The sequence below is a fragment of the Rhea americana genome, unplaced genomic scaffold (assembly GCF_003343005.1).
Source record: "Rhea americana isolate MKP2758 unplaced genomic scaffold, rheAme1 scaffold_2, whole genome shotgun sequence".
In the NCBI taxonomy this organism is placed as follows: domain Eukaryota; kingdom Metazoa; phylum Chordata; class Aves; order Rheiformes; family Rheidae; genus Rhea; species Rhea americana.
In genome coordinates, this window is record NW_028186149.1 from 9,274,352 (window position 1) to 9,301,600 (window position 27,249).

Genomic DNA, 27,249 nt, shown 5'->3' on the forward strand with positions numbered 1-27,249 from the left:
CAAAGAAGGCCAATAGTACCTTGGGTTGCATTAGAAGGAGCATTGCCAGCAGGTCAGGAGGGGCAATCCCTTTCTCTTGAGGGATTCCCCTCTGCTCAGCCCTAGTGAAGCCCCATCTGGAGTACTGCGTCTGTTTCTGGGCTCCCCAATACAAGAGAGACATGGTGCTACTGGAGTGAGTCCAACAAAGGGCCACTAAGATGATTAAAGGGCTGGAGCATCTGGGCCTGTTCAGCCTGGAGAAGAAAAGGCTGAGGGGGTATCTTTTCAATGTGTACAAATATGTGAAGGGAGGGTATAGAGAGGATGGAGCAAGACTCTTTTCAGTGGTGCCCAGCAATAGCTTGTTGAGCCGGTGTAAACGTCAGAGGCAATATTTACTGTTGTTAACCTAGGAATGGCAATTAGAATTCAATGGTTTAAGCAACAATTTTTTCAACAGTATTAAATCTCTGTATAGCCTTCCATATTTGAAACAAACTACAGTTCTGTACCTGTTACTTTCTCTAATGTATGCCAAGTCCTAATGACCTATGTCTATAGCACTCCTTCTGATACTTTTGATTTAGCACTAAGATTTGTGGTGTTTTCTAAAACCAAACAAAGCAAAGCCCTCTTAGGAGTTAGTTTGTGGTGCACACCGGGAYGATTTATTTTTCTTAAGTAAAACCAAGGGATGAAGATGTGTTAGTTTACTGCTATATAGAGTTTTGTTGTTCAAGTAATTCTCATTACCATGGCAAMTTTAATTGGTAATTAAGTACTAATTCATATTTTGTTTTAAAGTTAATGAAATATCATACATATGCTGTGTATGGCACATGAGCTTGAAATGCCTTACGCTTTTCTGTTTTTAAAATTCTTTCTGTGAGAGAATTACTAATCCACATGGGTTACTTTGTTCCTGACTAATGTTATGGACTGCTTTAGTATGTATTGATATTTTTACTCAACTAGTATCAGTTTGATTATAAATTGCATTGTGTAGGCTTCAGTATTTTTGCTGAATCAAGTATCATTTGATCTTAGTTTGGGGCAAATGAGTGCTTTTTTACTGACTTAGTTGCATGCTAGTTTTGTAGTTTAATAAACCTCGTCTAATCCCTTCCCACTAATTAGCTGTTCTAAGTGCAGATTTGTTGGAGAGAGCTGATGGGGTGTCTTGTGACTGGCTGACCCTTGTTTGGTGTTAAAAGAAGCATGTGTGCTTGCCTCTGTGCTGGAAACTGAAGGCCCTGCCCCCCTGGGGGCAGTCAACAGTGCCATCCTGTGCTGGACATTGCCTAGGGGCCTGGATCTGCAGAGAATCTCTTACTAATGTTGGGCAAGTGCTCCTGCCCAAGCACCCCTTCGGGACTCTGCACAGTCATAGGCCTGTGTGGCAACCAGAGGTGCTCAAACCTATTCACTACCATTTTCAATAGATACTCAGTTAATGAGTTGATGACTTTCCATGTGTCCTGCCTTTCTATGGTCTCCTTCTCTGCAGCTTTCACTTCCCCTCCTATTCTTTTAATGGTCAGTGGGAACCCCTGAAATGCAAGTACTTTTATCATGTCTGTATGACAGGTGCTGTTCATGGAACTCTTTCTTTTCTCTGCATCAGTCGTGTGTGATGCATCGTATTTCAAAGTGCCTGCAGAGGTGAATGTATTTCTTTTTACACAGGAATTTTTTTTCCTATGTTATGGGACTATAACTTAACATTTTATCATTTTCAGCATGCCATCTGTTTACACTGGTCAATGTAGCTGTCTAGAGATAGTGGATTAAAAAAGGCAAGGGAATTATTGCACATTGGTAAACTGTTGKTTTTTTTTTAATAATTTTAAAAAATATTTAGTGATTTATACAGTGTTAAAGCACACTGGCTCTCTCCTTTCCCTGTGAAGTTACTGTTAAAACATTAATTTCCTTCACTGAGGATACAGTCAAAACTCCTAAAGATTCAAGCATTCTTTTTTGAACTTGGGTGGTTATTCTCTATGATGTATAAACTTTCTTGAATATGAAGATGTGAAGTGGTATTTCCCTTAGAAACCTGGAGTGCCTTTGCTACATATTATTCAGATTGTAAGATATGATGTGAATTTAAAGGGCTACAGCTATTTTGGAATAACTCTTTGTTTGCAAATTTATCTTCTGGAATAAGTATGTTTCCATGGGAAGTTGGACTAGAACAGCTTTTAGTGAAAGTATTTTCAGAATAAATGACAAATAACGACAGCAAAGCTGCAGACATTGGCTGCTCACTTGCATTAAAGTAATAAAAATTTACTGTAGTAGAGAAATTGATATGTGTCAAAAATTTCAAATTTCGTAGAGTATTTCAAACTAGAGGCTCCAAAACAACATTCCCAAATCAATTAATACTTTTAGCAGAGTATTACTAACATTTTTCATTTCTTAGTGCTGCAAGTTGAATTTGAGCCAAATCTTCAGTTCTGGCCCCTGTGAATGATGYTACATGCACAGGTGTACTGGGAGGGTTAGCTGCTTAGTATTTTTAGGTTATTACGAGCTATGACTGTATGGTGATGATTATTTGCATGCTTTTGTTGCTGTGACAAGTAGCACAGAGGTTCTCATTAGCTTCAGCTATTAAATCCTAATAGCTCAACACTTGCTTATATTATGCTTTGGATATTGGAAACAGTTTTGTTGATAGAAAGTGTAGATCACAACATTTATTTATTATACTCCTCTTTGCTCTGACACTGTGCTCTATTCTCCTGTTTGCTTTTTTTCCCCCCCTTTATACTTCTATTTTTAGAAGTCCTTTGTATAGGACTCATTATTATAGAACTCATTTATACTATCTGTGTAGCAGGAAAGGAAAGAAAAATTAAGGAAAAGCTAAACCAATTCCATCCACCCTATACAAAGAAGATTTCCTCTCTGCAGGTTAGGACCCTTGTGGTTCTGTGGGATTGGGCAGGGTTATCTTGTTCTGTTCCACAAGATGTCACCAGAAGTTAACAAGTAACTGGAACTTTATATTAAATGGGGATTCAAGCTGTCTGTACTGCTAGTTAGGGGGAAGGCATGTAGCCTTCCCTAGATAGGCAGCATTAGTAAAGCTATGCACTCTTTATTCTGGCTAACCATGGGATGCTCCTGCCTGCAGCTTTTTCTGTGCAGACATCCTTCTCTCTTCTCTCCACTGTTTTGTTTTCTTTTCTGTTCTTTAATGGTTTGATGAGAGACCTCACTGCAACAACACAAGATGGTGCATTCCTTTCTAGCTAGCTGAAGTGAAGTAATCATACCACAGGACAACACTTAGCTACTTAATGACTAGTGGTAGAGAGACAGGGTTCAGTGTGGATGAGGTGTATCTTGAGTGAGTCCTTGAAAGAGGACAGCTGGGTATCGCTCTTTTCTCATCTGGTTCACCTGAGCCTTCCCACTGAAAGCCACAGCTATTTATTTTTTTTAGGATTACTGAGCTGAAATCTTCAATCTTCATTTTTCATTTTTTAAATGCCTTCTTGTTCTGTTTTCAAATCAATAGCTACTGCAGTTGTTATTAAAGGCTGCAAAGTTTATTTGCAGTATCAGCACAGTATTGCTCTAAGATTTCAATTAAATGAGACAACCTGAGTCAATCTGCTGCACTGATGATGCCAAAAGGGGTGATTCCATTTTCCTCTCCTTTGTATGTAAGCCTCCTAATTCTGCTGCCTCCCTTGCTCTAGTGATCTTCTGACACTTCACTGATCAATTCAGCCAGCAGAAAGTTCAGTATTCTGTTGAGCGAGTTCTCTGCTGACTCATGAGTAAAATTGGCTCATCAAGAGATCATCATAGTAGTAGGAACAATGCAAAGGAGAGAGTGAGGAAGTAATAAGCAACAGCTTGATCTCCTTTCCTACATGCCCTCTCTCCATTTCTCTTTCTGTCCCTTCCCAGCTTCTAGATGAGTTGCAATGTATCTATTAACCAGGCAAAATCATTTTTGTAAATGCAAGAAACAAGTTCACAGTTAYGGAGAGATAAATCACTGAACTCATTCATTGGCAAAGTTCAAGGCATTCCATTTTTGTCCTCCCTCCCTGCCAAAGGTTCAGCAGATGAGAGTCAGTGAAGTAAGTTCTTTGGCACCACTTAAACTGCTAACTTCAGCAGTTTATCAGTATTATTTGAACTCTTTCCCCACTCCTGAGGRATGACGTTTGCAAATTTGTAATGCATCCGAAGTTCTAGCTGGTCAGCTAGTTGAGTTGACTTGCTGGTCCACTCTGCAGCTGCGTTGACCAATGTGTTCACTAAAGTAATTTGCAGTCACTACCCCCCCCCCCAAAAGTCTCCATTGGAGTGAGCAAACCTCTCCTGTGATCCTGGAATTTCAAAGAAATTATTGTCTTGTGTATTGCCTAGCCCCTTCCAACCACCCCCAAAATCAAGAACTCTAGATGTTGCGGGGTGCCTTTACTTTGCTTCAATCTGCCACAAGCTGTTTTATGTTCCTTTTGCGCTAGTGACCTTACTTTTAAAAGATAGGCAGGTGCAACCTGGCTGTGAATAAACAGGCTTGACTCATGTTAAACAAAGCAATGTGGATAAAAGGTCCAGATTTATAGGCCACACGCATAGATTTTAAGTAGTGTAGACATACACAAGATCTGCTGCACTTCAGAGGAGATGGGAGTTGTACCAATAGGATAGTATGAAGAATGTAAATGCCAGGATAACATGAAAAATGTAAATGCCAGTAGTATTGTTACGTGTTGCAATTGATGCAATTATGATCCTAGCTACTCCATCTTGCATATCATGGTTTGCTAGTTTAGCCCAGTGATTAGAAGCATATATGGTGTCTTGAGAAGGCAGCTGGTCTTCAAAAGCTGCCAGTAGCTTTATTTGGAGCTCTGTCTTTTATGCTGCAATGCCAGAAAGCTTGTAGAATAAACGTTGCACTCATGGCAGAGTCTGAGTACCTATCTTCCCAACAACCTGTATGGAAGACTGCAGTAGGAAGAGGAAGAAGGAAAGGGAACCTTTCCTGTGTTCTACCTAAATTTTTTTTGGCTCCAAAACATTTCCATTTCAAAAAATTTGTATTTTGTGATTAAAGCCTATTTTTGCTGAAAAATTGCCCACTGAATCTTCTTACAATATCGTGTTTGTTTCTACTATATTAAAGTTTAATATTTTAAACTATTTTGTGTTATTTTGAATGGCCTACTTTGACTTAGCTTTTTCCTCAGTTATGACTGTCTAAACATCTTCTAGGTGAAGATACCTGAGTCAAAGTGAAACTCATTTTTCTGTTGTAGAGGTGTTAAAAGCAACAAATAGGAAATTCTAGGAGCTAGATTGTACTCTTTTATAATGACCTATGAGAGATTCCTGGTGTTGGATGTCAACTGGATTCTTGGCTCTGCATCTGTACTCATCTTTCTTAAATGGACGTGGTTGGGGTTGCAGCAGAACAGATGTGCTCATCTAGATCAGGAAAAGGAGCTATCAGAGCTCAAGAATTATCCTGTCTCCTAATACAGAACATCCGCAACTGGAGCCTTGTCCAGTTTTCTGGAGTTGAGAAAATGTTTCTCTTCTATAATTAGATTTTGAATTCTTTTAGTTCATTATAGATGCAAAGGCAACATCATTCCAAACCTATGCCAGTGAAAGCTAGATCATGTACTGTTTGTTTAGTACAGGGCAATTTTTTTCTCTGCTGGGTTTTTATTTCTGATAGAAGAGTAGATTACTTCCATGTGTCCAATTTTTGAAGCAGATTGAATGTAGAACTCACAGTGAATTTATGAAGTCCTCAGAAGGAGACATTCAAGATTGAACCTTACCTGTATAATTTGTCACTGTACCATCAAGCTGGTGATAGTGGTATGATGACCAAAAAAAGCAAGCTTATACTTTAGCTCGACAGACTTCTAAGAGTCATAACTGTATGAACAATAGTCACAGATGCTGCTAACAAAAGCATGAGGTAAATGAAAGTGCTTGTCAAAGAACTATATTTAATTAGAAAGGGCAAAAGAGGCTTTATTCTTGCAGCCTAATTTACTGAGCTATAGCCGGCTGAACAGACAAGCTCTGTCATCTTTAGTCTAAGGGTACTCCAGCCTGTTTTATGGGAGTAACCTGCATGCATACACTAGAAAACAGTAATTGAATAATTGCTTGTCTGTCAAAGGGAATCTTCACACTAGTATATAATCCTGTCCCAGTTCATAAGGAAGAACCTATGCTGTCAGTTAGCCTGTAGAGCAAAGGAGAGCAGGGCAGAACTGATTAAAGAATAAAAAGCTCAAGAAACTTCATAGAGTGACTGAGATTCTGTGACTTACTCCTCTTGTCAGGGAGTCTCTTCAAAGCATTCTGTGTTCAATGTAGAAAGAAAAAAAAAGGAGGAAAGCTGTTCTTTGTCTCTAAAGTAAACAGAGGTAAAATATACTTCGCACTTTGGGCTATCCTCTCCATGAAGTTTGGGATGGATTAACAGGTTATTGGAGAGCCAGTACTTCCTGTCTTTTACAACAAAGAACAAGTGCTAATTATTGCCATAAAAGTCACAAAAACTCTGCATTAGGAGGCCGGTATTATACTTCCAGTCACCATACACACTGATTAAAGGAACTTGGAATTTGGTCTGAGAGCAATTGTTCAGATGCCTAATGTGACAAAGCTACAATTTTGTTTTTATTCCAATGTGAGCAAGAAAATTATTCCAGGGACACAGCAAAGTTATACTAATAATTCTTAGAAATATTCTTCAAGAAGAATGTGGAGCAGTTTTCAATTTTAGATGCTAATGTACAGGAGGGTATGTCACAAGATCATATATTTGATATTTAAGAGATTTCAAATGCCTGAGAGCCATGAAGTTCACTTGGCAGCCCTGACAGAAAGAATTGTTGTCACATATCTGATCCTACAAAATGTTGGCAGATCATGTTACTGTATACATGGAAATACTGGTCTGAATGAAATCTATCCCACCAACTGATGTGCCTTTTGCTGCATGAACCTCCTACATTTCTCAGTAGTCAGCACTCCACTGCCTCTGGAAATGACAGAGTGTAAAATGTCATGGATTATGATCACTAAATCCCTTGCCTTCACAGAACTTTATTCAGCTCTGTCACCTCTCCATAATAGAAACCTGACATCTAAAATTAAAACATTGCTTGCTATGTCCAATATTTATACATATGTTAGTGCTCATGTTTATATGCACATACAGTGTTAGTCAGAATGTGGATTTCTGCAGCCTCTGTTAGGTAAAGAAATTAATTATTAAACTAGTAATTTTTATGATGCAATGTGGTTTGTCAGTAGCCATCAGGACAGTAGAAAGTCCTATTTTCCCAACAGGGACTATTTACTCAAAGTTCCAGACCTCTTCTGGACTACTTTTAAGCCAAAAGTTTTGTCTAATGATTATCTCACTAGAACTCTGTTCTTGTACTTGGTATTTTAATTACTTAATATACTCAGAACTGAATCATATCAGTGTGCTAATAATCATATAAAATTTTAATTTACTATTACCTAAGTTACACGTAAAAAACATTGTGTAATTCATTCACTTTCAAATCATTGAACATTTTTCACCTTTTGATTTCTTAAAGACAAGGAAGTTTTTAAGTCTTGTTTCCTAAGAGCATGAGGTTATATGACCATAGTTTATCTGTGTGTTTATCTGACTGTGTCTCTTCCCTCCTTCCCTTCRTGCCCTGGTAACTTAAACCTATTGGCTACTTTCAAACAAATTTGAAAAGGGTCATAGGTCTCAGTCATATTAAGTTCCTACAAGTTTCATGATAATAGATAACTGGACAGGAATAAAAGACTCTGTAAGTGCTTGGACTAGCAGAAAGGTTGCAATGCTGTTAGATATCAGAGTATCCACACAACATAGATGTTTTATAAATTCTGTGATTATAGTAAATAACATGTTTATGATTAACCATCCATTTTATGATTATGATACATCATTTACCATATGATTTGCATAAACAGAGAGGAATTCAGATGTCCTTAGTTCTTGTGCTCACAGAAATAAGTATTGCATTCTGTAGTTAGAAGTCCATGGTAGCAAGCCTGAGCAATCCATTGGATACTGTCTTATGGAGAACTTGGCAGTTCAGCACATGTCATACAGTGAAGGTGTTCTGACAAGGAAGAAGAACAGATTTTTCAAGTAGTTTCCACAGTAAGTTCCCAGGCCTGGTGTTGGGGGAAAAGTACAGGATTGGTCTTTCAAAAACTATAAGAAGCAGAAAACAGGCAGAAGCCACATAAAGTCTGTCAGCAAGTCAAAAGGTTAAGTCTGAGTGAAACTGGGATTAGAGAGAAAGGATTTCCTTYCATTTTACAGATGCAGTTTATCTGATTTGGTAAGGAATTAAATCTATTTATACCTTTCTTTTGAGTATGAAGAATGATAAAGCAAGATTTTACATTGTTTAATTGAACTAAATGAAATCTCTTTAAAGGGATTTTGAAAATAATAAATTGATTTTTCAACTCTTAACTATTTAATTCAACAAGTTAAAGTGAAATATGTTAAATGAAAAAAAGTTTTAATTACAAGTGACAATTCGTATTTTGATGGTTTGGAGTGTAGAGCTGACAACAAAATTAGGAACTTAAATGGCAAAAAATATGTAATTTTAGTATTCTGGGATGCATTGATTGTTCCTTAATTTGAACATCCAGACTTATGAACAATTAAAGAGTTTTGGAAAGTTTGAAATTTGCTTTCTAAGAAACATACCTGATTCTTCTATATYGTTCCTAATAGCTAACAAGTAAGATTTACTAGGCTAGATTCTCTTCTTATGGGTGTAGYCTGTTGGAATTTAGCAAGCAGTATCCTTGACAAGGCACTAGAAGAAATTAAATCTCTTACAATTGTTTTGTTGAATAGAGGTACCATAAGTAAAAAAACCCAAACAAACAAACAAAAAAAACCCCTCTACTGTTGAAGGTAAATAAATGTTAATTTACAAAATTACCTTGGGTGATTGGTTCCATTTTCAGCGTCATTGTTGATTTCACTACAAGTGTTATCTTCAACCTTTTGGATGGAAAAGACACTTGATACAATTTAAATTTCTAAAACAAATGTATGTGAAAGCATGGTTAGTTCAAATAGCATTTTGTACTAAATAATTTTAATCAGAACTACAGTATAGATATTGGTAAGACAGGATAAACTGTTCCTTAACCTTAACCATGTCCCTCCAGTACTTAAAGCACATTGCTATACCTTATTACAGCTATGAACAGCTACATACGCTCTGAAAGGTGGGGCCTCAGTTCCTGAMCAGATGGAAATTCATGACTAAACAGCCATACAATCCTTTGAAACTTCTTTTTTTCTTTAAATGGATGTATGTTAGAGAAAAAGATGTATGAGCCAAAGACTAGATACCATCCAAAAGATAGCTGAAGTTAGGCTTTAAGCTTCACTAACACTAGTCCTGTTGCCAAGAGTAACTTTTCTGCACTGCGTATCTCCTGTTGCTTTTTCTAATTATATGGCTTTAAGCTAGAACTTTCCTGCTGTATATTATATACCTTAATGCTATTGGGCCAGAATATTGTTCTCAGTTAATTGTAACTACATTGCTTTAAATGGCTTATTTAGTTATCAGGAGATGGCTATATATAAGCCTGAAGAGTACCATATATTATTCCAAATGATGGATGGACTTTGTCAGGGATTCTAGAAAAAAAATGAATTACCTAAATTAAGTAACATTGGAATAACTGTTACTATTGCTGTGCTTAATGATTTAAGTCACTGTTAAAACTTACATTGATAGAAGATTAAGCCCTTCTTGTAGAGGAGGAAGAAGATATGAAGGGCTGTCTAGTACACAAAAAGCAGGAGAACTCTAATGTTGATCTAAAAGAGTGAACTGTAAGAATTTCCTTGCATTGTGAATGCAAACTGGATAAAGTCCRTATCTGCCAAATCAGATGTGAAGGAATATAAAAAGGAGTAAGCAGAGAAATGCAACAGTGAGTGATTGCTTTAAGGAAACTAATGTGTTTTTTTTTGTTGTTGTTTTTGTTTTTCCTGCAAGTGACCCAGAAGGTGGTCAAGTGAAGAAAAAAGTATAAAGATATGAATAGGGTGTGTTTTGGAAGATTGTGCATTGATAATGTTGCACATTTCAAGGCCCTTGGGAGGGCATTTGACACACAAACACCCCCAGGGGGTCAAATGACTGGTCCTCAAAGAAGGCTGAAAGGTAAATGCTGTTTAGCATGAGTAAAGGTTTCAAGGCCACTTCATAAACATTCCAGGTAGGAGAAGGAAAGGATTTCTGCCTTGATTGTACTTAAATGAAAATTAGCTTGTAGCTAGAAGGAACTACATGTAAGACAGGAAAAAACAGATGTATGAGATATGGAAAATAATGTTTTTATTAAAAAAAATGTGAGCAGAAAAAATGCAGCCTAGCAAGAAATTAAATAAATGGTAGTCAGCACAAAACTCACTGTAAGGATGGCAAGGATAATTTTAGGGACCCTATAAAACATCAAACATCTGTAGTAAATAGGAAAAGAAATATTGTGCAAAGTCATAAAAACTATGTAAGCTGAGTTGATAAAGAATGATCCAAAGGTCCAAAACTAGCTGATAAGTCAAGAAGGATAGGAAAAGAAGCAAGACCTTTGGATTTAGCCACAAGCCAATCATTAATTCTTTTAGAAAGGTCAATGTGAGTAGWGTGACCTCAGCAAAATCAGTTGAATCAAATAACAAGCATAAGTAGCAATCTTTCTTTTTTAATTAACTCAAGGACAAAAATTAGTAACTAGAATTAAGTAGCGTCAAGAAAATTACTCTTTGAAACTTGGGAGAAGAATAAACTTTCTGATACTAGGAAAGACAGTGTCTAAAGCCATTAGGTTACAGATGACTCCTAACAAGCTAAGATGAGTGATTCATGAAAACGTTTTGCAGTCGTATGAAACAGGACAAGCATGTTTGGTATCATATCAACTAAAATAATTAACCTTGCTCTAAAAAATATTTAAACTTATTCACTTGATATGATGCCAAATGTCATTTTCCTCTATCTAGCTTGATAGCTAAAACCTCCAAGTTGTGAAGTATTTAAGTATTTGTGTAAATATGTGAAGAGAGAAATTGCACTGTTGTGTTTCTCCTAAAAACAAGGTTATTGTTTACAAGTGCCAAAAAGGCAAAATGTCAAATGACTCATTATCTAGTGGAGTAAAGCTCACTTACTGCTGTACCTAAGGCAGGTTAAAACTGTAGCTGATTTACTGTATTCTAAGATTGTGGTTTATGTTTTAATATCCATTAGTGTTAATGATGTTTACCTTTTTCCTGCTATAGATACGTCTGCTGAGTTCATCAGAATTGCTCATGATCTCGCATATAAGTAGTATTAAGCATTGTGTGTGTCTGCAGTTGTGCCYCACTGTACTAGCACTGGATAATGAAGCATGGACTGAAGGATCAGGATTGAACATGGCTGAAGAAATGTTAGGTAAGGTATAGGCAATACGGGCAGAACCAAAAATTACTAAGTGTGAAAGAAAGATGAAGAGTCATACTACTTTAAACAAAATAATTCAGGCAAAACTAATTTTTGCTGTGTTTGTTTTTCACTTTTGTACAGCAAAATTAAGCAATTTAAACGTGAACTTGTATGCATTTGAAAAATGCAGAATAATGACAAATCAGGTTCAGGAGGATATCCTAAATAAGAGTAGAATCATAGAATCATAGAAAGAGCTGGTAACAAATGAATTTCTCATTGGAGAGTGCAGTTCTGTTAAAATAGATGTAGTTTTGAAAATACTCAGTTGATTTCACCATAGTGAAATTTTGTGGGGAAAATGAAGAAGTGTGGGTCTACTAGGAGTTAACTTTTTCAGGTTTTCATTTTTAGATGACTTTTCGTCACCCACATGCATTTTAAGAAGTCAGAATTTGAAATGAAGTGCTTGGAATTTTATTGAAACAGTACCTTGATAATTAAAAAAWTWAAAWWAWTTTWAGGAGGATCACAAAATCTTTATATTGTATTCTGAAAATCTGATTTTTTAACATTTGAATTTTTTAAATTTTGGGTAAAATTGAATTGCTGTTGTCTATTACAGGTTTAATGAAGAACATGCATATTTAATGACTAAAAATGATGGACTTGAGTATGCCTTGTAGAGGAATTTTAAAACTGTATGGAAATACCGTTAAGGAGACCTTTGTGGGAATGAAATCAAGGTATGTGGAAAGAAGCTGTCAGGGAGCTTTGGAGCTCCCGCCGGGCCTGTGTTCGGCGCGGTGGGGCCGGGTGCGCGGAGCCCCCGCGCGCCGCGTGCCTGGGGGCGGGGTGCCGGGCCCTGCGGCGGGGGGGCCGCGCCGCGCCGCCCCGCACAGCTATACAAGGGCAGGCGCCTGCCACCCCCGCCGAATATGGGCCGCGCGCCGGTCCGCGCGCCCGCGCCGCCTCGGCCAATGGGCGGTGCCGGGGGCGTGGCGAGCCCCTATAAAGGCTGCGGGCGGGGCGGGGGTCCCAGTCGCGCAGCTGGTGGGGGTGGGCGCGGAGGGGTCCGGAGCTGCGCTGTCCTGACAGCGGGAGCGCGGAGATGCTGCGAGTGCGGTGCCTGCGCGGGGGGAGCCGCGGAGCCGAAGCAGCGCATTACATCGGCTCGCGGGTGGGTGCCGCGCAGACCAGCCGCCGGCCTCTGAGGGGCTAGGGGTGCACCGGCGGGAGCGGGCGTGAGGGGGTGCCCCGAGCAGCAGAGAGCGGGCGTGGGGCGGGTGCTGGCCTCTCTGGCAGGCTCACGCAGGCACCATTCTTCAGCAGTGCTGGGTTCAATGACCCCCAGTCACCACTGTCAGCCCTGTGCTCCGAAGTCACTGTTCTAAGGTGAACATAACTTTAAAAGGCAAATTGTCTTTTAAGCACATAGTGTGTTGTGAATAAATTAGAGTTGCTCTAACAAACAGTGTATTACTGTTAATGCTTCAGGTTGTATGCATTGCTTTGAGGTTACTGTGTAAGGCATTCGCACAGTGAACTATTATTTTGTCATGTGTAAGGGAAGAATTATTTTTATTTTTATTTCAAGCTTGGAAGAGTCTTTACAGGATGGGTGCAGCGATCTTTCCAGAGCACCCAGGCAGCTACAGCCTCCCAGAATACCTGTGCTTCTGATGACAGTAAGGTCACTAGCCCTGTGCCTAAGGACTGTCCTGTTTGCTCATATAATGAATGGGATCCACTGGAAGAAGTCATTGTGGGAAGAGCTGAAAATGCATGCGTTCCTCCTTTTTCTGCGGAGGTTAAGGTAAAAAAAAAAAAAACAAAAAAACCCCCAAAAAACCACAGCCTTAAATGGGAAATAACTTAAGCATATTGTATAGATAAACTACATTTTTTTCACAGTGCATCAAGGTGTGATGTTTGCTCACAGGGATTCTTCTGTCCAGCTGTTATTTACATTGGTGGGATTTTAGAGATTAGCAGTGTTGCTGCGACTATGCTTTTTCTTCTCACTTCTCACTGACTTGGCTGTTTTAACAGAAGTTGACAATGTGCCTCAATAATGCAGTCCAGATGTTATCAAGCTAAGAATTGTAGCATTTGAATAGCAAATACAGCATTGAGCTGGTGAGACTGATACAAGTTTAATTGCAGAGCTGGGGCCTGAAACTAGGTAGAATTTATCACTTAGGAAAAAGTTTTCTACTTCTCAGTCTGAGGAAGATTGACTTCTATAGCTGTGGACTAGCAGGACTATTCCTCTGTTTAAATAGGTTTAAATAGCTCACAGGTGATCTTCTGTGCTAGAGTCAATAATGTATAGAAATACCTACTCACGTTTTTTCCCAGATCTGTTACGCCTAAAAGTACAGCAGCAACCCAGAAAAATTCATATTTCTTGCCTCTCTAAAATGCTGTATTTCAGCCTTGTGTTGCTTTTTACGTATCTTTAAAGGGAATTTTACATAGAAAATCAGAATTTTGAGTTGTTTTAAAGCAAGCAGAAACTTTCATTCTCTGTTTTAAGAGTAATTATTTTAGATTGGAACTCTCAATTGATGAGCTTGATTCACATTCTGATCATGAACCTTTACCTGGGCTTTTAAGGTTCCTAGGAATGTTCTTCAGTTGTCCTTTTTCAGTGTCCTGGTGTAGCTACAGCATGCTGCTGCATTGTCTAGCATCAATGGTAGCATGTAATGCATGACTAGCAAAATGAACTGGYACAATGTTTCTGCTGAACAGACCTTAGTAAAATTATAGAGATTATCTTCAGAAAACTGGCCAGAAGACCTCAGTAAAAACAGGTGAATTTCTCTATTCTGACATAGAATGTCAAGTAAAGATAGTGGGGAAAAATGCTTAAYATGCCAGAAATGGTAGTTCAGATGAGGCTTTGAATGTACTGTGAAAAAGACTTTGCGTGCCCTCTCCCCTGCTTGCTTACCTTTATATTTTGTCTTCAGAATTTGGGACATGATTCTTGGCAAAAGTATTTGGAGGAGTTTGAATGAATTATTGCAGCTTGGTAGYGCTAATCCCTCTTTATTAAAAAAAATTCTTTGATTTATATTTGAAYGTTTGAGATGATGGTCCCAGTGAGCTCAAAAAACCTTTGCCACTGACTTCATTATGACTTGGATTTACTCCTTGAAAGCTGAAGCTTAGTTACCAGCCTCTGTGGCATACTGTTTCAGACCCTTCAAAGGTATTCTAGCAGCTTGAGAGAAGGGAGCTAATCAGGATATGAATTTACAGTATAAAAACATGTACTTGCATTTGTGTACTTGAAAATGGTGTAATGACTATATAGAAAAAGCTATTAGATTAAGAAAAAAACCCTCCTATCCAGTTTTGTTACTTTGTAGCATCACGTGGGGCAAAATCTGTTTCCGGATAGCTGCCAAAGACTACCTTAATGCTAGTAAAACTATTCTTTGGAATGTTTAACTTGCTAAAGTGTAACTTACTGTACGGTTAACCTTGCTCTAGTGCCTCTCTAAGCCTGAGCTAATCAAATGAAGCTCAGAACTTCACTTTCTATTATTACAGAGCTCAATAAAGAATGTCAAAGTATAGTATTTCCTCTGTAATTCAAAGACCTACAGTTTGTGAATAAAGCAAGCTTTACATTTAACTTTCCTTTATGTACACTGCATGTAATCTGAAAAATTCATTGGCCACAACAGGTAGTAAAGTGTGCCAGCTGAAATTTTTTTCCTCTAGTTTTCTGTGCTTTTGTCTTAACTAAATTATACTGTAGAAACTGCCACAGTAATTCTGTCTAGGAACATATCTGAATGTCTGAGCAGTACTCTAAATTCTATCTTGACAATACTGAGAAATATTCATAGATTTAAATATTGTTAGAATCTCTGCAACCTCACTGAAARGTAGGGGAGTGTGTCCATGTGAACACATGTGTTTATGTTGCTCCAGTGTAATATAATGGCTAGCCCAGAGGTGGGATGCAAATAATGCAATTCCTTGTTACTTTGCCTGTAAGTGGCAATATTACGGTTGATACATATTACATACCTTCTAGCTAATATGAATGAGGGTCACTAGTCATAAACAGCAGTTGAAATCTAACAAATTTGAGTTGTGTGAGGAAAAATTGAYGCTTTGGACCTAGAACGCTTTGGAAAGTACATCTCAGATTATAACACTGCTTTGGTAAACATTTGCTCTAAAGTACTTTTTATACTTCAAAATTGTGTGTTTACTTATAAAAKATTTAAGGTGTGTGGTGGGTATGGTTGCATTCAGTGTTCTACTTTGAGACATGCTTTTGGCACACACTTAAGGCTGTTACCTATAAATGATGTGCTTAGCATAAGAAAGAAAATGAAGGAGTTGAATATGGAGCCCTACCTATCTGATGAATATTAATGAGCTGATACTTGTTGGCTACTGTGTTGCATATCTTTCAGGGAACTTGAAATGGCGTATATAGGTTATATACTGGTGGGAAAAAATGGTAAATGGAAACCAGAAGGTTAATGYTATGTTAATTGGGAAGATGCCTTTTTTGAGTTAGCATGTTGCTCAAACTTAATCTTACAGTTCAGATGTATTCTTCTGAAACAGCTGGCACTTAGTCAAACAGTTGAGCTTTATGRCTTTGTACTTTGCAATGTTTTGCAGTTATTTTGTGAATAATATTGTGAATACATTTTTGATGAAGAATTATTATTACCCTGGTTGGCTATTATATTTTGGGTGAAAAGCTGGGGTTCCACTATTGAATTAGGCAAAAAAGCACTTTGATATGCTTCAGTATTAAATTTTGTAACTGTCGTAACTAACTTGAAGGTAAATCTAGAGAGCATTAATATTGTACCACATGGTACTAGGTATGATTCTTTTAAAAAAGTATTCCTTTATTCACCATAACAAATGTTTAAAAAATAATAATTATAAGGAGTAATTCTGCTTCTTCCTTATTAAAAACAATTTTTTACAGTATTTTCTTAAATTTCTTAAAAAYAACTTTTCTTAAATACTACTCCAGTTTCTCAGGTACAAGGAGAATCTCAGTGTAGATTGTAAGATGCATTGAGAAGATTATTTAACTCTTTTGTGTCCTAGCCAGAAATACTTTGGAAGTATATGATCATGAGGGTCTGAAATCTCAACCCTGAATTTAGTATGAAATAATGTCCTGGCCATGTACCCTTTTCCCTGCTATTCAGAAAGCGGGGATCATGAGTGGTGTTATGGTGTTATCCTTACTCTGTCTTAAGCTACTTTTCTAGCTAGATTTTTGTCATCAGCTTAGTGTACCACTACTGTATTCCAGGTTTGAAAAAGATCGGTAGTAGAGGACACCTGGTAAAAAGGAGAGCAGCACCTCTTAGGTGTTAATAGGATGCAAATATRTTATGGGTAGTTCTGGAAATAACTCCTTAGGACAAATTTGTCTCATTAGCAGAGCAGGATTCCATAGCAATGGTAGACACTCATATGATCTGCATGTGACTTCTGAACAGCTGACAAGTCTCAGAGGTGATCAAATTACCCAAGATCTTGCTTGGAGAAAAAGAATGAATTCCTCAGGAATGGTGGACAAAGCTTCAGTACTGAAGGAGCAGGATGGCCGTGTTAAGATATTTGCCTGAGCAAACACGAGGGAAAATGCTCAGAAGTAGCAGAGAATGCAGTGGATAGGCTGAGCTGTTAAAGGAAATCAGACATGCTTTCAAATAAATTGTCTTGCCTGCTGGAGCACGAAGGGAACACTTCCAGATTGTGTCTGTTCGGCACATTCCTTTTCTGAAGGGAGTAAGGACTGTAGCAGCAGGAGACATCTCATCTTCAAGAAGGCAGGTTCTCCGGAATCCCTTGACTGTTTTCCTTGTGTCAAGTGACCAGGTCTCTGTCTGGCAGTGGAGAAGACCTGGTCCCTTGTTCTCCTAATCCCTTTTGCTATTGTTCCAAAGGGCTCCATACACATCTGTTTCTCTGTCATGTTAGTGTTGGCAGAAACCCATCAAAGCTGCAGGTTTCACAGCTTACAAATATGAATTAACAGCATTCACAGATGTGCTAAAGAGATGCAGCTTCATTTGTTTTGATTAAACCATGAGTGCTTGGATACAATTTTGAATTAGTTTTTAATTTCAGAAGACTATCACAGGATTTTAGGAGCAGAGGATTTAGGCGTGTGTTATTGTTGTTTTAATCCAACCCTGGCAGATGAATCACTTACATTTATTCTAGACTTTATTTATCTGAGGTATGGCCGCTTCTAGCCAACAGGGTGTATAAGTCATCAGTAGTTGGGATAACTTTAGAATCTCTGATGTCACTGCTGTGTGATGATACTAAAGTAAGATTATCAGATCATCACTGCAGACATGGCTTTTGGATACTTAAGATCAAGATTGTTTTCTTAAATTTGTCTGCTAGTCTTATTAGGCAGCAGAATATATAGGGTTTGGAATGTTTTTGATGTGCTTGTATAGGTCTAGTGTAATGACCAAATCTTTCCTGGACACTCAGCAATATTAGGCAGTAAATATTAACAGAAGTGTAATTGGAAGATGTTTGTTTAGCTTCTCTTCTCTCCCCCCTTCCCCATCTGTGGTTTGATTAAAAATAAGACTTTCTGTAAGGCTATGACTAAGAGAGGGAAAGAGATCGTTAAAGAGAGTGTTTATGACATTACTTATGATAGCATTTACATCAATAAAAACAAGTGATAGGATAAGCTATCAATCTATCCAAAAATATGAGGAAATGAAGTACCCTAAAAATGCTATCTGAAAAGTCAAAACACTGAATTTCCAAATGGAATGAAATGTATGTTTCTCCACATTCCAGGGGAATTCATCCCCCGCTTCTGCTTCCTGCTGCTCATAGGAGGACCTTTTCCTCGGGCATCATGCCACCTGTACTGACAGTCAGTAGTATTGAAACTTTCTTCTAGTTGTCTGAGTCTTCCCAGTACATGCAGCTGAAACTTCACTCTATTACTATGTGTAAGCATTTATGAAGACACCAACAATTCAGAACAAGACTAATACTTGTGGGTTTTTTTTACAAGTTTAATAACTGAAACATGCACATAAAACAGCTGAGGAAAACCTTGCCAGTGGTAAAAATGAATAGTAGTAATAAAGACAGAAAATTAAAGACAGAGTGCTGCTAGGCTAGGAATTCTCAACCAGGAGTTGGCAGCATTTATCTGAAGTCTTGAAGCTTCTCCCTTTACTCTGTTTCCAGGTCCTTGATATGACAAGGATTTGCAGGACTTTAACAGTTCTTAGTGTCTCTTCAAAGGAACAGATGCAAGGCACTGGGGCATGTGAGGGTGATAATTACCTATGGTACAATGTGGAATCAGTCAAATAGAATGACAAACTTCAAGTATCAAAAATTGTCATGCATATATTTCACTGTATAAAGAATAAGCATCAGTTATTTTAATCGCTTACCTGTCTTTTTCTTTTAGGCCAACACGTATGAGAAGTATTGGGGATTTTATCAGAAATTTGGAGGCCAGAGCTTCCCCAAAGAGCATTTAAAAAAAGCTGTTGCTGAAATTGAAGAAATGTGCAATATCTTGAAAAGAGAAGGTGTAATTGTCAAGAGGCCTGATCCAATTGACTGGTCTGTCAAATATAAAACTCCTGATTTTGAGTCTACAGGTAAATGTTCTTCTGTTGTTAGAAACCTTATAGCCTGTTTTGATCTCATTTAGGAGATCATGTAGTCTAACTTCCTACTTGGAGCAGGGCTCTTGCCAATGCTAGATCAGGTCAGATATGGCTTTGTGTAGTTGTGGCGTGGAGAATCTCCAGGGATTCCACCTCTCCTGGTGAGCTATTCCGGTGTTGCACAAACTTCCTCATGAAAGACTTTTTCCTAATACTTAACCTGAATCTCTCTCACTACCATTTGTTGCCATTGTAATATTGCCACTGCCACTATGAAGAAGTGTTTCACTCTCGTATTTAATTGCCCTTCAAGTACTTAYAGACTGCTCTTACTTTGCCCTGTCTTTGCTGCATAAAATAAGCTCTCCCCATAGGTCATGTGCTCTAAGGCGTCTGATTGTGTCTATAGCCCTGTTTTGGATCCTACAGCTTCTCAAGATCCCTCTTAAACTGGGGAGGCCTAAAATCGGACGCATATTCCAGAATGGGCCTCGTTAGGTCTGAACGTCCTGCCCTTGYTAGCCACATTCCTCCTGAAATAGCACAAGATGTAGCTTGCTTTATTTGCAATGAGAGCATACTGGCTAATACTCATCTTGGCGTCAGGTGTAGTYTCCAGGTTCTTTTCACGTGTCAAATGTGTTCTTAAGTTGGTTTGCGATGCCAGAATTTGTGTTTGGTACRGGCCAAATAATGATTATGAAAAGTCTTAGCAATGTAATAAAAGTGGTTGATACAAGTATGTGATTGTTCTGATGTGACTGCTTCCTACACAGGTCCTGTGCTACATCAAACTCCTCTCTGCTCTTACCTTTTAAGAGGAGAGTGTACAAGGAAATTGGGTCCTTTGGGAAAACCCTCTATCAATTACCTTACTCAAAAGCCACTTATAAGCGTTTGTCTATTTAATTTCCATTAACTAAGTTACAAAATGAAAAATAGATTGTGAATGGCTTTTATCTATAAAACTTGTTACAATTAAGGCTTTGCAGTAAAATGTTGCAAGGGATTTTGAAGGGATAATGTCACTTGGAAACGTTATGGAAGAATGTGAGTTTGGGACTTCAGATTATAGACTGGCTTCCTGATTTTTGTAAAGATGCTCTTTGCCAATCTTTTGGATAGAAGCAATGGTAGAAGTTAGGGTGAATACTGGATAGCTAAAGAGCTGTCTTGTAGGTTAATGGCTTTTTTATTTTCAGGTATGTATGCTGCCATGCCAAGAGACATCCTGTTGGTGGTGGGGAATGAAATTATTGAAGCTCCTATGGCTTGGCGTGCTCGTTTCTTTGAGTACAGAGCATATAGRCAACTAATCAAAGAATATTTCAACTGTGGTGCTAAGTGGACAACTGCACCCAAACCCACAATGGCAGATGAACTCTATGATCAGGTAACTGCTGYCATTTTGCTTCAGAACTTCAGTTCTGGTTTCACAGGACTTTATTGGTAGTTTTGGTGTTTTGGTTTTTGGTCTGATGTTTTGGTTTCACAAAACTTAAAGAGAAATTAAATACTTTTTTTTTTAATACTACTTGCAAGCATTTTGTAGCAGAATTAAGCTTAGTGTGTACTAGTAGGGAATAAGAAACAAGAAGTTCTACCTGTTCAATTCAAGTCTGCTTGGAATTATTTTGATTACTGGTTCTAATTTAGTATTGCTACAGAGGAAAGACCACTAGAAGGATGACAAAGATTACGTTAAAGAAATACATTCCCAGAGAGTGTCCATATGTCCTGAGTTTATCAGGGAAGTGGGAGAGAGTGCATCTCTTCCACAGAAAAGACCTCAAAATTCTTACTCTGTGTGATCAATTAGTGTGTTTGAAGCTACTTTAAAAAGTGAATAGATCCACTTGAAGATGTTTACCTTCAGAGAATACTTGGGAAGAAAGGAAAAAAAGTAACTTCTTTTCTTTCAGATTTTTGTAACAATTCACTTTTGATTCAGACAAATTTGGTAGTTCTCTACAGGCCCACTAGTGCATTAGGTCGGGGTAAAGGCCCTTCATCTACAATAAAGTGTAATAAGATTGGTTGTGAAATGTTTATAACTGTTTAGGAACAGGTTCTCAATGGTGTAAGAAAGGCTCTTGTTCAATGAAATTACCTTAGCGCAAGGTAAGCATTAGATAAACTTTTAGAGCTTATTCCAAAGCATGCTTGCTCACCTGGTAGCTTTTATGCTGTTTGTTCCACCCCATTTGCTCTTAATTGCATCATTTTATGCTAAAATGTGTTTATATTCCTGAAGATCTTCATTCTAGGTTAAAGTACTGCTCCATTCCAAAAAATGTGGAAAGTACAGAGTCCACTTTTGTTAGGAAATAGTTTGCATACTGTTTTTTACTGTCACTATGCTGTAATTTGTTCGACTGACAGGTATACAGGGGTTTTTGTTAAACTTCAACATAGCTTGGTTGGTAATGAATACTTTTAGTCTAGAGGCCAGAATACTGCAGAGACAGTTGTTGTGAAGAGAAATGACTTCTTCGGAGTTACTGTTATCTCTTACATCATCACTAATTCTTGAATGTACTTTACTTATTTGAACTTCTACAGTTTTGCTTTTTTTTTTTTTTATTCTAGAAACAAGAAAATGAAGCCAACTTCAAGGAATATACCAGCTATCAACATAAACTTATTTTCTTAATTTCAACATGTTCTGTAGTAGCAATTAGTTTGAAATTTTTCCATAACTCAACCAACCTAAAGCTGTCTCTTTTTATGACTAGGATTATCCCATTTGCTCTGTTGAAGACAGACATAAACTAGCTGCTCAGGGGAAATTTGTAACTACTGAATTTGAGCCATGCTTTGATGCTGCTGACTTCATTAGAGCTGGAAGAGATATCTTTGTACAAAGGAGTCAGGTAGACAAAGATTTCTTGCAACAATTTTGGTATCTGCCTTGCAGTGTTTTTTGTGTTCTTAAATTCCTGATCAACATTAAAATGTTAGTGTTGACACCAAAAGTTATTCATAGAAAGTTTGACATACAGGGTGAAAATATCTTACAACTAAGAAGTTAACTAAAGGCACAAACATTTAGTATTTTGAGTTTAAATATTTTCTTAGTAATTTAAGCCAAGTTTAGATGCYCTTCATATTCTAGCAAAAAAWTTTTTTTTTTCTTTAGGTTACCAATTACATGGGCATTGAATGGATGAAGCGACACCTTGCACCAGACTACAGAGTGCATGTGGTATCCTTTAAGGATCCTAACCCTATGCACATTGATGCCACATTTAACATCATTGGACCTGGTATTGTGCTGTCTAACCCAGATCGTCCGTGCCATCAGGTGAAGTTGTAACAAAGGCGGAAGTAACTATAGTGTTTTGTATTTAAAAATGACTTGACTGGAGTAGGTCTCTGTTGGACAATTGCTAATCCATTAAGTTTTTCATATACACCTGAATAATACTAAACTACGGTATTTAGGCAGCACTCGGACATGGGTTCAGGAATTTGTATCTATATTTGCATCTCTACTCTGATAGAACTTTTTCAGCAGTGGATGACCAGTGCTCTCCCCATTTTCTACTGCTGCTCCTGGCTCTCCTATAGTAAGGCTAAGTGGAAGTATCTAATGTGTTTCTATATACATAGTCCAAACACAATGGAAGTGATCTATTTTATTAGACTTGTAGCATCAAAGCAAGTATATAGAACAGACAACTTCTAACCCTTTCACTACTTAAATATTATTTGTATCCAAAGAGAAATTGGGGATTTTCTGCTGTTCAGATGAATAATTTTTCCCTTTATTTTACTTTATTTTTGGAAGCCTTTACTTCAGTATCATTAACTGTACCAAYGGCAAGAATCTGGTAGTGGCTCATATATTCAGCTTTGAATAATTGAATGAGAAATACTTTCTGAAGAGTAGAAAAGAGGTGATCTGGTTCAGAGTGTAAAACTGACTACCTCGCTCTGAGAAAAAGCTCATGCTTCTAAATAGTGTAAGATCAGAAAGCCTTGCAAGGAGAAAGGGCTCACCTTGTGTTGCAGATACGTTAAAAATTTTGATTAGGATCTTAATTTTTTCCAGGAGCTGTGCAACCACATGGTAATAACTGTGATAATACTGAATCAGTGAGGATAGAGCTGTGTGCAGTGGAGATAAAAGAAACATGCACCACATAGCTTTTAAAAATACTATTAATTTCTTCCAGCAAGTGGCCTCAGTGCAAATGGTCACATCAATTGCCACCTCTTGTGATGACAACTATGAGAATRTTTTAAAAACAACTGTAGTCTTTCCCTCCACTTTTTCCTTTCCCTGTTTTCATAATCTTGAGTAGTTTTTATTTATGAAAACTGTCACATATGTAGATATTAGTCCTGCAGCCTTGTTTCGTAAAAACTGATTTGGCAGTTTTGGATGACTAGGAAATGGGGAGGAAGTGTAGGTGAAAGGGGGCCTTTCATAAAATACTTGCAGCCCATGTTGTTTTTTCAGAAGTGTAGCCCCTCTTGTGGTAACGCTTGAAAGAAGATTCCTTCCAAGTATTCAAAAGGCAGAATCCAATTTTTGCCAGCCAAATTATTCTCCTCTTATTTTTAACTTTGTRTAATTTCTAATAAATAGATAGAAAAGATTATTCCCTGGGATGCATATATTTGTTCTGTTTATTTAATAAGTTACATACTCTGTGATGCAAAATAATTGTTTTTACATGGTATTTTTGTTTCTGCAAATGGTGATACAATTCACAGCATCAATGGTTTGTAGAGTCATATGTAAGGAAAAATACTAAAAATACAGAATTTAATACTACTATGTTGTTACTAGTTTTACTTTTACTTGACAGGATTTTGGCAGGAACTTGCCTTTGTTACCTATTACTTAACATGTTTTCTTTCTTTCTTTCTTTTTTTTTTTAACAACCAAAAAAGACCCCTCCATAGAAACAAATGCTAGTGGAATGCAAAGCCTGAAAATGTTTTCAAAAGATATTTGTCTGAAAACTAGATTTGTAGATGGTATTTGAATGAGGGAAGGAGCAGTGAACTGTGGAAAGGGGATGCTGTGTATTTTGAAGTATCCTGAGAATGTCGTATAGGTTGGAAGTAATGTGGTACTTCTAAGACTCCTGTTTAGAATATAATTAAATTGCTCTTACAGATAGAACTTTTCAAGAAAGCGGGCTGGACCGTGATTCATCCCCCAGTGCCGCTCATCCCAGATGGTATGTTGAGTTCACTGTTTTCTGGGAATTCTAAGAGAATTTTTAGGAGTATTTTTATGAGGCAATGTTGTTACAAAATGTACAGCCATTCTAGCAAGTTCGTTTTAATGTGTTTAGACCACCCACTGTGGATGTCTTCTAAATGGCTCTCCATGAATGTCTTAATGCTGGATGAAAAACGTGTGATGGTGGATGCTAATGAGACATCAATTCAGAAGATGTTTGAAAATCTGGGTATGTTAACTCTTAACATACTTAAAACTAAATGATCTTTATCTTGTATRCCTATCAGGATGAACAGAGGGTTCACTTGTAGTAGTCAAAGCAGTCAGTACTGGAGAAAGTATTCAAACTATTGGATTAACAAGTAAGAATCATTTAGTGAATTCTTTTCTGAGTACTTCAGTCATGAATGTGACTACTTAATGTCATCTGCCCCCTACAGCTTTCAAGAAATGAAGGGTATTGTAGCAACTACTGCTAATGTGATTTTGAATGAACTCTTTTAACATAGAACTTACTGTCTGTTCAGTTGGGAGATTAAAATCGGTCTAAGAGAATGAGCGCACACATGGTTGAATGATGTAGAGCTGTGTGTTCCTCATGGCTGAAATGCTTTCAGATTTTCTAGTTTCAAAATTTTTTTGCATTTTTAACTGTCAGACCACTTGACAGACATTTCAGTGCATTTATGGAGAATCTCTCTCCTGTGAGAGGTATAACTCCRTGGTAAGACAAAATTTCTTTGGCAAGAGCTTAGATATACAGTGTCAGGATAACTAATTGCATAAAGTTCTAAAAGTCACAGAGTGACTGTGTACAGTTAATTGCAAAGACAAATAAAAGATTTCAAAACCTATTGGAAGTCATTCGGTTAATACAGCTGCTTTTATTATGCTGGAGTGCAAGGATGCAGATGGCTTTACTTGTGGCTCATAGTGAGTTAATGAGTCCCAGGGTAGCGAGACTACTTGGTGCTACAGCCAGTTGTCTCTCACATCAAGGTAAGCACATAGTGGTGCAAAAGTTGACAGAGTAGTGAGACTGGTAGAGAGATGACTAAAAGCTAAGGAGAATGAGGGAGCATTGTTTTGAAGAGTAAGAGATGATAAATCCCAGTAGCAGATCTCTTTTTGAAGGGAGTGACAAATGATGGGAAGGAGAAAATGAACCAGAGATGGAAGACAGCAACTCTGAACCTAAAGGGCTAGTGCTATGGAGGAATGGGCTTATTGAAGCTTCCCCCAAATCTGAGCCAGATCACAGGTGGAAACTATGAAATCTAATGCTTTAATCTGCTCTCTTAATGTCTGGCTGTACAATCTTCCATGAATCACTTAGCTTTTCAGTCTTAAGTAGTTTTATTTCTCTACATTACCAAGGAGCTGAGGATTTATAAGTACTTTAAAATGCTTAGGAAATTAGGCTTTTAATGCCAGTCATGACACATCCTTCACATGTGAACTTCACAGTCTGTGTGTCCACATTCTGAACAATTTCCTGTAGTCAGTGAGTTCCTACTTACTGGGAATGAAGGCATTGCTGACCTATGTGAAGGTTTCTACTGAGCTGCTCCAGAGCTGTTGAAAGCACCAAGAAACAAAAAGGTAGACTTCGTAACATAAAACTCTTCTGATGCTAGCCTGTCTGTCAGGGTTCTGGATGAGCCGCAGTTGAGACATTAGAGCTGAAAAGAAGTGGGAGGAAGCCTAACTTGTGMCTAGGTAGCAAATATAACAGCCCTTTCTGGTGTCTGAGAAAGAACTGAGCCCTAAACTCTTTCAAATGCTGTTTTTCTTTTCTTTTTTTTCTTTTTTTTTAAAGCACTTGAAAGAGTCATTGAGTATCTGAACTCTAAATACTCACACAGATATTTATATAAATGTGCCCTGATCATGTGTTTTATGAGCAGTTTGGCTGATTCTTCATTTAGCTACAGCAAAGACCTTTTTTCATTATTTGTATTTATTTTAGACCAGCACATCAGAACACATCAAACGGTGTCTGAAACACAGCCATATTCCTGAGGGTATGGATGGAATAAATAAGTAGGCCATCTTTTAGTTTGTTCTTTGCCTAGAATTTGAAGAAAATCTTACCAAATGGATAGAAAATTTCTGTACTCGCTTCAAGCCATATGATCTTCTAAAGCATTATCTAAAGTTCTGAGCAAAGCCTACCACACAAACTTGAGATTTCAATTTTAAAGTATGCAATGTGTGTTTCTTGCAGGCATTTCTACAATTAAAGTGAGTATTCGCCATGCCAATTCCTTGGGAGGTGGTTTCCATTGCTGGACATGTGATATCCGCCGCCGTGGTACACTGCAGTCTTATTTTGACTAGTAAYTGGCCAGCTAGGCAGCAGTGGTTTAACTTCTAAAATAAGCATAGGAAATTATTAATTTCACCTTTTTTTTTTTTTTGTTAGAAACAGCTGCATGAGCTCTAGTGCTTGATCAGTGATGTCCTTACAGTGGTTCGGCGAATGATTTACTTACCTACTCTTTGCATTAAGCAGTATAATTGAATCTACTTCTATCTGCAGTACAGGTTTTCTGGCTGGCTTTTTGAAAAAACATCTTTTATTTGTGAAGCCTTTTCATTGGCTTTTGAATGTAAAAACTTGACAAGATAGCTAAAGGCTCTTGCTAGAATAGCATGGCCACTAATATTAGACATCTACCTCTGTCTAGTACTCTATCAAAAAGGCAGCTTAATGTTAACTTCAGTTAGCATTTATTTCTTTTAGTCAGTTTATTTTTCGTATATATTACYGTTAATACGGATGTAACTGTACAGATCTCTTGTGGAACCAAGTAATTTTATAACGCTTTTAATGTTGGGCTATGCAGATACTGTGTGGTCTAATAACTTAAAAAAACAT

The 27,249-nt window shown here is 37.7% G+C and overlaps 1 protein-coding gene across 1 annotated transcript; it reads left to right on the forward strand.

Moving 5' to 3' along the window:
* The first annotated feature begins 12,556 nt into the window (after positions 1-12,556).
* On the forward strand, positions 12,557-27,034 carry GATM (glycine amidinotransferase). Its single transcript, XM_085303710.1, has 9 exons — positions 12,557-12,675; positions 13,093-13,311; positions 18,964-19,159; positions 20,371-20,561; positions 21,904-22,041; positions 22,308-22,472; positions 24,300-24,363; positions 24,481-24,597; positions 26,596-27,034. The coding sequence occupies exons 1-9, from the start codon at positions 12,607-12,609 to the stop codon at positions 26,706-26,708; spliced, it is 1,272 nt and encodes a 423-aa protein (XP_085159836.1). The 5' UTR covers positions 12,557-12,606; the 3' UTR covers positions 26,709-27,034.
* The last annotated feature ends 215 nt before the right edge of the window (positions 27,035-27,249 follow it).